The 11483-nt window shown below is 38.8% G+C and overlaps 1 protein-coding gene across 1 annotated transcript; it reads right to left on the bottom strand.

The window, feature by feature from the left end:
* Positions 1 to 384: 384 nt before the first annotated feature.
* On the bottom strand, positions 385 to 894 carry LOC111887386 (secreted RxLR effector protein 161-like). Its single transcript, XM_023883554.1, has one exon. The coding sequence runs from the start codon at positions 892 to 894 to the stop codon at positions 385 to 387; it is 510 nt and encodes a 169-aa protein (XP_023739322.1).
* Positions 895 to 11483: the final 10589 nt, after the last annotated feature.

The following is an 11483-nucleotide window of genomic DNA, read 5'->3' as shown; positions in this document are numbered from 1 at the left end:
TCATAGGACAAAAAGATGAATGCGAGTCACTGTGAGTCTTCGCACCAATTCGCAGGCCAAAAAGATGACTGCGAGTCACTGCGAGCGTTCCCACCAATTCGCAGGCCTATCAAAAACTTATGACTACGAAGGTGGTTTCGAAATGGATTCAACCTCTATCATTCCTAAGCCTTGAAGAATGCGTTTGAATGATTGTTTTGGTAAGGCTTTCGTGAAGATGTCGGCTAACTGATTAGCGGATCTTACAAAGTGTATCTCGACATTTCCATCTTCCACATGATCTTTGATGAACTGATACCTCAGTGCGATGTGTTTTGTGTTTGAATGTTGCACTAGGTTGTGACAAATGCGAATGGCGCTTTCAGAATCGTAATATAAGGGTATTCATTTCATGTTGATAGCATAGTCACGAAGTTGACTCTGAATCCAAATAACTCGTGAAGTGCAAGATGCAGTGGCTATGTACTCTACTTCAGAAGTCGATAGGGAGACGCAAGTTTGCTTTTTAGTTTGCCAACTCATGAGTTTGCCATCAAGAAATTGGCATCCTCCCATTGTACTTTTTCTATCTATTCTGCAACCTCCAAGATCAGCATCCAAAAATGCTTGCACAAAGAAACCTGAATAGAAGGGGTACCATATTCCTAATGAGGATGTTCGCTTGAGATACCTGGAGATATTCTTAACAGCTGTCATGTGAGGTTCGAGAGGATTAGCTTGAAACCTAGCACAATAGAAAACGGAAAAAATGATATCCATACGACTAGTAGTTACATACATCAATGACCCTATCATCTGACGATAAAGAGTCACATATGCAGCTGTTTTATCTGAGGATGGTGTTTGTTTCGTTCTGAATGCCATTGGAGCCTTCACTTTTGAATTTCCCACCATTCCAAACTTGGAGAGTAAGGCCTTTATATAAGCCTCCTGATTAATAAAGATCCCTTCCTAACCCTGTCTTATATTCAAACCAAGAAAAAAGATAATCGAACCCATGGAGCTCATCTCAAATTTAGTTTCCATCAACTTTCGGAACTTAACTGTTAAGTTGGGGTTAGTTGATCCGAAGATGATGTCATCAACATAAATTTGGAAGATCATCAAATGGTCACCATCTTTCTTTCGAAAGAAGGTTGGGTCGATTGATCCTTGTTTAAATTTATCCTGTTTTAGAAAACGAGTTAGAGTTTCGTACCAGGCCCTTGGACCTTGCTTTAGACCGTATAGTGCCTTGTCTAGAATGTAACAATGTTTCGGATACTTTTCGTTTATGAACCCTGGTGGTTGTTCCACATACACTGTTTCTTCGAGTTCCCCATTTACGAATGCACACATGGTGTCTATTTGATAAACTTCAAAGTTCTTGTGTAATGCGTATGCCAGAAAGATGCAAACAAAATTTTATCCTTGCAACGGGTGTGAAGGTTTCTTCATAGTCGATGCCTTCTTCCTGATAATATCCCTTTACTACAAGTCGCACCTTATTTCTTATCACATTGCCTTCCTTATCCATCTTGCTGCGAAATACCCATTTAAGACTAACAACGGATGCATACTTTGGAGTGGGAATAACTCTCCAGACTTTGTTTTGTTCGAATGCATTGATCTCCTCCTGCATTGCTTGTACTCAATCAAAGTGATCAAGAGCAATTTGAAAATTTTTAGGTTTAATTTTGAAGATAAACGAATTGAACATGAAAAATTCCACTTTAAAGAATAATGCAGTTGGCTTCGCCTTTTGTTGAGCTCTCGTAAGAAAACCTGAAGACGAATCTCCTATGACTTGAGTTTTTGAATCATCTTTGGTCCATTTAGCCAATGGAAGGTAATTTGGATCATATGTTGGATCCAATTCTGCATTCACTTCTTCAAATTCTGAATGTACATCCGAATCATCATTCACATTTCCATTCTCCCCCTCGAATGATGTATGAATATTATCTTCTGAATTTGGATTCTCCTCCTAGAAAGGTGGCCCTAAGCTGACTTTAGGGGTTTCGTTCTCCCCCTAAACAGGTGTATCAGATGAGGAGGTTGAATTAGAAACCTCCCCCTATGATGTAACATTCTCATCTGTAGGTTGAACTGGAATTTCAGGATCTTTCGTAGTGGTGTCTTCCTGTTCCATTTCTTTCGCAACATCATCAATGATTTTCTTCAATTCGTCTTCCTTGTTGTCCGCTGCTTTGGACTCTGAGGAGATTGCTTTTTCTGGCTCATCAAATAAGTCCAAAAATTCCTTATAAAGGTTGGAGAATGGGATGGTAGCAAGATTTGGTTTAGGAAAGATCCCCGGTGTTGGACTGTTATTCTTCTGAAACTTCTTCATGTAATCATCGTCGAATGTAACATAGTAGGTTTCTTAAATCCTTTTGGATATTTTGTTGAGAACCCGATATGCTTTAGAAGTTAGAGAATACCCTAGGAAGATACCTTCTTCCGCCTTCACATCGAATTTGTTCCTTTTTTTCCTTCAAGTTGAAGATAAAGCACCTAGAACCAAACACATGGAAAAACTTGACATTATGTTTGTGATTATTTATAATTTCGTATGGGGTGACAGAGAACCGCTTATTGAGGATGGATCGGTTTTGGGTAAATCAAGGAGTTCCAATCGCATCCGCCCAGAAGTAAACTGGCAGATTTGCGAATGACAACATGATCCTCGCAGGTTCGCACAATGAGCGGTTTCGTCTTTTGATTATCCCGTTTTGTTGAGGAGTATAAGGAGCTGAAAAATTTTGAGTTACTCCTTTCGTATTCAAGAATTCTTCAAACCCTTGGTTTTTGAATTCCAGACCGTTGTCACTGCAAACGTTACGAACCATCTTTCGCAGTAGAAGCTCTATCTGCTTTATGAACTCCTTGAGCTTAGGAGTGGCTTCTGATTTCTGTTTAAGAAAATGCACCCAAGTGAATCTAGAAAAATCATCTACAATTATGAGAATATATCTATTACCATGAATGCTTTCAATTGCAGAAGGACCACAAAGGTCTATATGCAAGAGTTCAAGTGGTTCAATGACTTTCGTGTTCACAATCGTTGGATGACTCTTCCTGCTCTGGTTTCCATTTTGTAGGCTGCATAAAGATGTTCTTTGTCAAATTTCAGGAGTGGTAATCCTCACACATGATTACCAAGAACAAGCTTGTTGATATCTTTAAAATTGAGATGCGAGAGTCTCATGTGCCATAGCCAACTATCATCAGTAGAAGCTTTTGCATGGAAGAAAATTGTTGGCTTCCCTTTAATGGGATTCAGATTCAGTGGATACATTTCTCCTTTGTGTTTTGATTTCAAGAGCGCAAATTTGGACTTCTTTTCGATTATCTCCGATCCTTCGTCATCAAATGAAACTTTCAGTCCTGTCCCCACCACCAACTGTGAAACACTAATGAGGTTGTGTGGCATTCCTTCCATGTACGCAACCTTACAAATTGAAAACTCTCCATTGGTTATCATCCTATAACCTTTGATTTCACCAAGTGAATTTTTTCCGTATTTCACTCTGCCTCCATCCTTTAGTGCTTTAAACTCGTGCAGTTCCTCCTTCCTACCTGTCATGTGAGTGGCCACTTTCGATGTACCATTCAGAGTCAAACTGATCGTCATGTATTACTTGCAAAAGTTAACCAGATTTAGGAACCCAAAGTTGTTTGGGCCCTCGTGAGTTTTTCACAAGAAAAGAAATAGAAGGATCAACCAGATAAGTCCGTTTTATTAAGGTTGTTTTATCTTTCTTTGTGATTTGAAAAACAATAATCCTATTGTCTTTTGAGTTCGTATCCTTGGAGGATAGATTCATTTGTTTATTTTAGATTTGTTATTTAATAATCTTTTTCTCAACTATCCTAGGATTATCTTCTGTTCTTTTGAGAGGAACTTGAGGCTCCAAAAATATCTTTCCTTTTCCTTTGACATCACGCGAAGTCTTGGCTGAATGCAAAACATTCATGTTCGGAGAGAGATGAGAGTTGGATTTCTGTACATGTTTCGCATGATTTGGAAAGGATGGTTTTTGAAAAACTTTTTGATTCGAGACCTGTGGAGCATGATTTTGTTGAAAATTCTTAGGTTTCACAGATGAAGAGACTTTCGCATTTGGATTGAGTTTTTCTTTATGAACAAAGTTGGGATTCTTAGATTTCCAGAACTGCTTTCTTTCCTTGAGAACTTTGTTGTATCTAGCATTCCTATGAAATTTTTGAGCTGCGAACTGCTCAGAGGATTTATGAATGCTTGCCCTAGGTTTTAGCTTTCTGATAGGGGATTCGGTCCAAACAAATGATTTATCACTTGGAACGTTCATAGTTCCACTTGGACTTCACTTTTCGTAGCTTGAATTTACTTTGTTTAGAGGTTCTGCTATGTATCGGCTCTTCGTTTTTCACGAGGTCATTTCAGATAGACCTTCGATTTCGTCTGCATTGTCGATTGGAGCAAACCAGAAGAACTCATCACAACCATCTTTGTTATCATCTTCGACCATGGATGTTAATTCAAGTGTTTAATTTTTGTTCAGTCCTTTAGTTGTAAGAACTTGGTTAGGAAAAGTTTGAACTTTGGGGAAAATAGTTGCTTTTTCTTTTAAAATTTTAGATTTGTTTTCAGAAACACGTGCGAACCCAACTGAATTTGTAGAAATTAGGACTTTCGCAGGTACAGGTTCGTTTTTAATAAACTCAGATCAGTCAACCTCATCCTCCACATAGATTTCACTCATATCACTTTCATCGTCGAATTTAGAAACGTTTTCAACATCAAGTTTATTTTCTGAATTAAACTTGGTGCTTAATGAGTCAAACTTATGTACAGTTTCAAATTTAATTTTCTCTTTGTCTTTTTCATCTAAAAGTTGTTTAAGCATGTTTTTGTGATCTTTGGACTTTATGAAAGATTCAATTTTGTCTAATCCTACTTTGTATGCATCTGAAGTTTCGTCTGATGAGACGATAGATTTGCACATGTAACGCTCTGCGTCAATTTCATCCTCTTTCAACTCAAGAAAGGGCAAAATCATCTTGTGAATTTTCTTTCCAATCTCACAATTTAGATGCAACTGAGTAATATTGAAATAAAGTCTTTTAGCGATCAAACAAAAAATATTATGCTGTTTTAAGAGACCTAAATTATCTCTCTGCAAATAAATTGACTCATCCCTAGACTTAGACAAATCAGACTCCAACTTTTCAATCCACATGCGTCTCTCTTCAGTTTTTGATTAAACCCTGCCAAGTTGATCGGTTAAGTTAGAATTTGTTAAGCTAGTTTGTTTTAAACTATCAATAAAACTTGAAAATGTGTATTTTAAGTCGTTTAATTCTGTTTCATATCTAGACACAGGTATATTTAAAGACTCGAGAATGGAGTTTACCTTGTTGATCACCTTCTCACATTCCCTTATTTGCTTAGGAACTAGTTTCGTAGCAAAACAGCTATCGACACCACGTCTACCATCAATTGCATAGCCTCGCATCTCTGACACTTCAGGTTTAGCCATCAAACACCATCCACGAAGCTACAAAACTTCATCCTTCTATAGGAAGCTCCTTCTATTAGTAGGTCTACGAACCTCTTCATCTCCAGAGTCAGTCGACCAGACTTCGACTTTGCCAAATTCATCTCCAGCTTCGTTTTCCTACTCAATTAAAGCAGGCATGGTGTTATCAGTGTTCTTCTTCTTTTTGAATCCTATAGCTTTCCGAGATAATAAGCTTCATCATCCTCTCCCTCCTTCTTCGCTTTGTCTTTTTGAGAGTTATTCGCACTCTCCTCAATTACCTTTTCAGAGAAATTACCGCCCTGCCAGTTTCGGCTCTTGTTACGACTGCAATTCTTCTTTGTGAATCTCTTTGGATTAGATACCATCAAAGTAAATTCCTGCTTAGAAATTTCACAATTGGAGAGATCAGACTCCGAACCATCACCATCTATAGCCTTTTTACCCTTCACAATGAGGGCCAGTGATCCTATCCCAAAAACTATCTTCCCTTCTTTCATCACTTCATCTTCATGTGACCTCAGTATTCCAACTAGCTTCGCCAACGTGTAGTTCTTGAACTGCTCATGTGCTTTTATAGTCGAAACGACATCCTTCCATTCAAATTTTAGCCCGTTCATGAACATGACCTTTCGCTCGATTAGTTCACGTCCAATCTTGTACTTCATCATCCTACTGAGAAGATGATTATAGTTATTGGAAGTTTGATCTAGACTCTCTTCAGGCTTTTGTACAAACACTCCAAAATCTAAAAGCAATATAGTCTAAGTGGAATGCTCAAGATCGGCATCAGTTGAGTATAGCTCTTTAAACCTATACCAAATGGCTTTTGATGTGTCATATGAACTAACCAAACAAAAAGTGTCTGGTGGCAAAGCAAACCTTATGATTCTAACTGCTTTGACATTGCTTATCAACCTGTCCTTCTCATCTTATGATATGTCTTTAATATTAAGAAGAAGCTTGTTATAGTCAGCTTGAGTTTTGATTTCTCTTATTGTTCCTATATGAGTAAATTTTTGTACAATAATATCTACCCTTAACAAATATCCATTGTCTTCAATCCCAAGGAAGTGGTTTTCAGAATGCAATGCCCACACTTTAAAATCATTGGGAAACAGAATAGGTATTTTGGTTGTAGATCCAATGTTGTTTGAAAGATGAATTAAGTTAACGTGTGAATCATCTGACATGTTTAGAGATCGATAAAACCTTTATGAATCAGATTTGTAAACTAAATGATTTTTAGGTAATGTCAAGATCAAAGATCAGCATTGATAATAATGATGACGACTGAACCAGATCCAATAACAGCGGAAACCCTAAAAGCTCTTACAACAAAAGAGATGCGTATAGATTACACAATCTCCTACTCTGATACCAATTGTTGAGTTGAAAACTCTAAAGATCGATTAGATTCATACAATTAAAGCAATCAAACACAGAATATGAATCAAGAATGTGTCGAGTGATTATAAATCACAACCTCAAAAGATCTCAATAAAGACCTGTTACAGTAGAGGTGTGTAGGGTTTACAATAACACGATTAGCAAATACATGATGAATGCATGCACCTTAAATACTAAAACCCCAATCATTAATCACGGGTGGACAGGCCTAACACGGATACACAAAACACAAAGTAAAAGGCCTAAAATATGTAACACTAAATACTCAACACCAACAACGGGAGGATAACATGACAATTCAAAAGGAAGTGGAAAGAATGAGGACAGAAATCCACAAGTCTCAGGAAGAACCACCCTCGATGTTGCAGCCACAAATCCTAAAATTTGACAACACGGGATCCTCAACGATTCGTTGTGAGATAGGATCCTCAACACATGCCTATGTTGCCGCCTGGGGCGTGACTCCGAGAGAGCAAGCCCATACGACCCAGGATCCTAATAAAATCTGTAGAGTTGAAAACTCTTTAGATCTATTAGATCCTTAACAAGTAAAACAATAAAAACAATAAATATGGAAAAACTCAATCAATCAATATGTATGTCGAATGACTACAATATAGTCACATCTCAGAAGAGCTCGATTAAGAACTTCCACTGTAGCGGTTCTCTAGGGTTTACAATACAATCAATAAGTTAATTAAGAAAAGCGTTAATGACAAGGATGCATGCATGCACCTTATATACTAAACCCTAGAAATACAAACATGGTTGGACAGGCCCAAACCGAGAGTACATGAAAGACTAAATAACATAGGCCCAATAACGCAACACTAATATCTTCAACAATCTCCCCCTTTGCGTTAAGTGAAACCATGGCCATGTTAATTCAAGATTCGTTTCTACACTTCATAGACTTTAGGAATGAAACTCAGCAACAACTTGCGAACATTAATTTACCATGTGATCACATCAGTGAAGCACTTCACATCATCTTTGTTGTTGCCTTTATACTTCGCAACTAGTTCCAAAATGCACTCCAGACAAGAAGTAGCAAACAGGTGCTTGTCTTCAAGATGTAATTATAGCTTGCGATGATCTGCACTTGGATGATCTCTAGTAGTGTAAACCACAAACCATCGTTCTTTGTAAATCTTTCCTGGCTTGAGCTTCTAGAAGTCTTTTGGAGCTTCTTTTAGAACGACACTAGGTTTTTGTCTTAGAACCGCAAAAATTTCCACATCCATCGACCCAACTTCCTGAATGTAAGACTTGATCATGATCTGAAGATGAGAAAATATTGGTTCATACTTCTCCCTTTCTCGTAGCAGAATGTTGAAAATCACCATCTAGTCATTGGGGTTCAAGCATGGCAAATCTGCGAGAGTGAATTCGCAGGCTTGTCATGCAGATCCTCTCGCAAGTTTAAACTTTGCATTAGGGAAGCTTTCAGTCTCGATCGGCCCAGTAACCTTCACGACTACAATTTTGCTCGCATTTCAGGCCTCGAACTGGGGCTTCATATGCTTCAAATAGAAGGAAAACAACAATTGATCACTGGTGCTATCTGAGAAAGGAACATTGGAAACCTTAATAAAGGCATGAAATCTAAACGCCTTTGGTGTGATGGGAAGGTGAAATTGCAAATCCTATGAATTTTGGACATCAAAGGAAGCAATAGGATCCAACCAATACTGACTTGGCATATCCACAGCTTGGTTTTGCATGCGCTTCAAGGTCCACTTTGGAAATAGAAACATTTTGCTTTTAAGAGTGGCCTGAGCTTCCTTTTCAGCTTGTTCTTTTTCTTCAGCCTCTCTGACAATGCGAGCATGTTCATCAATCTCTGCCTCGCGAGCCTTCTACCTTTTAAGCTCAGTTTCATCAGGCTCTTCGACTTTATTGTCATCAATGATGGGTTCATTGCTAAATAACGGATCCTTGTCTTTTGGATCTTGCTTGATGATAGGAGGTTTAACTGAAACTTTGGGTTTGACATCATCAGATTGAACTTTAGAACTCCCTTCTCCCCCTTGTTTCGTAAACGACATTGGCCTCGAAACACCCTTTAAGCAGTGCAACATTGCGAAGACCGGTCTCAGCTTTTCAAGCAGATGCTTTCGAACTGTGATAGAAATCATGGGATCACGGGTCTCAATGATATCAGATATCAGTCCATTAACATCATAAATACAACTTCGCATGACTGCTTTCTCTACTAGCAAATCATCGACCTGCTTTTGAGTGTAGTGAAGCTTGGTTTCCAACACCTAACACTTTTCCTCTTTAACTGCGAGAGCATCCATAATCTTGTTCTCCATTGCTAATTCTGCATGAAGCTTTGTGAGTTTCACATCAATAGAGGCCTATAACGCTTCATGATTGGACTTGAACTCAGTTTGAAGTTCAGTAAAGCTCGCCTTTTCAGCTTTAAACATGACACAAACATTTTGAATAACTTTGTTTGTAGCTGAGGTGTTGTTTTTGTAGGTAACCTGGTATTCGTCCATGAATACCCTTGTATCAGTAATTAGTTTATCGATTTTTTTGTTCGTATCCTTGCAAACAGCAGAAGAGTCAGAAACTGCCTTGGAGAAGGTAGAAGTGTTGGTAATATGTTCCTTTGTGACTCGCTCAAGGATTGCTTCAAACGCAGCTTTCGAATAAGCATCAGAAGTGGAAACTCTGGATGCAAGAAGCAACTGATCAAGCTTCTCATGGATAGACTTGAACTCTGATTTTGAAGTAGAGACATCATCTTCATTATCAACCCTTATTTGAAAAGGATTGAAAGAGAATGCTTCTAAATCTTCATCGTCATCATCTCTGAAAAGCATTTCTAGATCATCAGTACGAATGGGAGAGATGGGTGGGGTAACATGGGTTGAAAAACCTGAAATGTTAGCCCCCGTATCAGATACGTTGACTGAACATTCACGTGCACTAGAGGTTTGGGGTGAAAGTGTGGAATCTGTGAAAATAGGTATGGAGACAAGAATTATTGTGAGTGTTTGAGACGATATAGTTGGGAGAGTAGAAATTGTGATTGGTACAGATGAAGTTGTTTTTGGTGAGGAAGGTGGAGAAGGAACATAATCATTAATGGCTTGAGCTACCTCGTGCTCAGTGCGAACTTGTTCTTCTTCCTCGGTGCGAACGTGTTCCTGCTCTTCAGTACGAATGTGTTCAGTTTCCTCATTGCGAACAGGGTGATCCCCCTCAATGCGAATCTCTGTCTCGATCCCAGAATCTGAGTTTTCGTCTTCACTCTGAAAAGGAGTTGGAGTAGGAGACTTTCGCCTTCTTGCAGTTTGTTTCCTTCGCTTAAGTGCAGCAGTAGAAGTTGAAATAGCCTTTCTCTTCTGAGATGGAGATTTCGGAGCCACAGAAGATCCTTCTTTTGCAGAATCTTTCTTGGCAGGTCTCTTAGACCCTTTTCCCCCCTTTCTTGGGTTTATCAGCCTCAGCCAAAATGGCTTGGAATTCATCAGTGAGAGAACGAGGTCCTGAAGGAGTAAGAGTACGATGTCCTTCTAGAATTTTACTTGAGGAAGGAACATTACGAAACATTGCCTCCGGAATCGAACTAATAAAATCAAACTTGGACATATCTACCTGTTGTGTGGAATGTCGCAATGGAAGCCATCAGTGCCTCAGTCATCATTGTAATCTTGAGCTGTTTAATAGCCTTGTTGACAACCGCGGTCCAAAATCTCGCACAAGAGATATCACTGTGACGAGTTACAGAGTGAAAGATCTGGATGAATTGAGCCCAAAGGATAGAAACGTAGTCGATGTTTTCACTAGTGTAGAGGCCATACATCAACCCCATGAAAAGTTTGCTTGCACAGTCGCTGCCTGTGACTCTTTCAGAAAATGATTTGAACAAAATGGTGAAAAAGGCATTCCAAATTGGTGGAAGATTGGGTTTCTTGAACTTGGATACAGCAATGAGTGTCTGCTTGTATCCCATTTGATAGAACAATTCCAAGAGAGTTGTGTTGGAGATGGTTTCCAGATTAATCAGATTTTCAGATTGTGGAATCCCTAGCAGATTGTGGAAACGATTCTTGGAAATGGATGTGGTGTTCGCTTCGTTGCCCCTATATTTCTGGGCTGATGCTATTGCCGTCGCTTGCTACACCCAGAACTGGTCTTTACTCAACAAACGATTCACAATAACTCCTTATGGAATTCTAAACATCCGCAAGCCTAACATCAAGTTTTTCCATGTGTTCAGTTCAAGATGTTTTATCTTCAATTCTAAAGAAAACCGAAACCAGTTTGATGTGAAGGCGGACGAAGGAATCTTTCTTAGGTATTCACTTACTTCAAAATCATACATGGTTCTAAATATAGGGAGCGGAGAAATTGTGTGACACTCCCTTTTCAGCAAGAAATTCGTCAAACGCTTGGTTTTTGAATTCAAGCCCATTGTCACTGTGAATGTTGCGAACTAACTTTCGCAATTGAACTTCAATCTGTTTGATAAAATCCTTGAGCTTTGGCGTTGCATCTAATTTCTGTCTAAGAAAGAACACCCAAGTGAAACGATAAAAACCATCAACAATT

This window comes from Lactuca sativa, chromosome 8 (genome assembly GCF_002870075.4).
Source record: "Lactuca sativa cultivar Salinas chromosome 8, Lsat_Salinas_v11, whole genome shotgun sequence".
Classification (NCBI taxonomy): Eukaryota; Viridiplantae; Streptophyta; class Magnoliopsida; order Asterales; family Asteraceae; genus Lactuca; species Lactuca sativa.
Note: the sequence above shows the minus strand (reverse complement) of the source record. Positions and strands in the feature narration are given on the sequence as shown.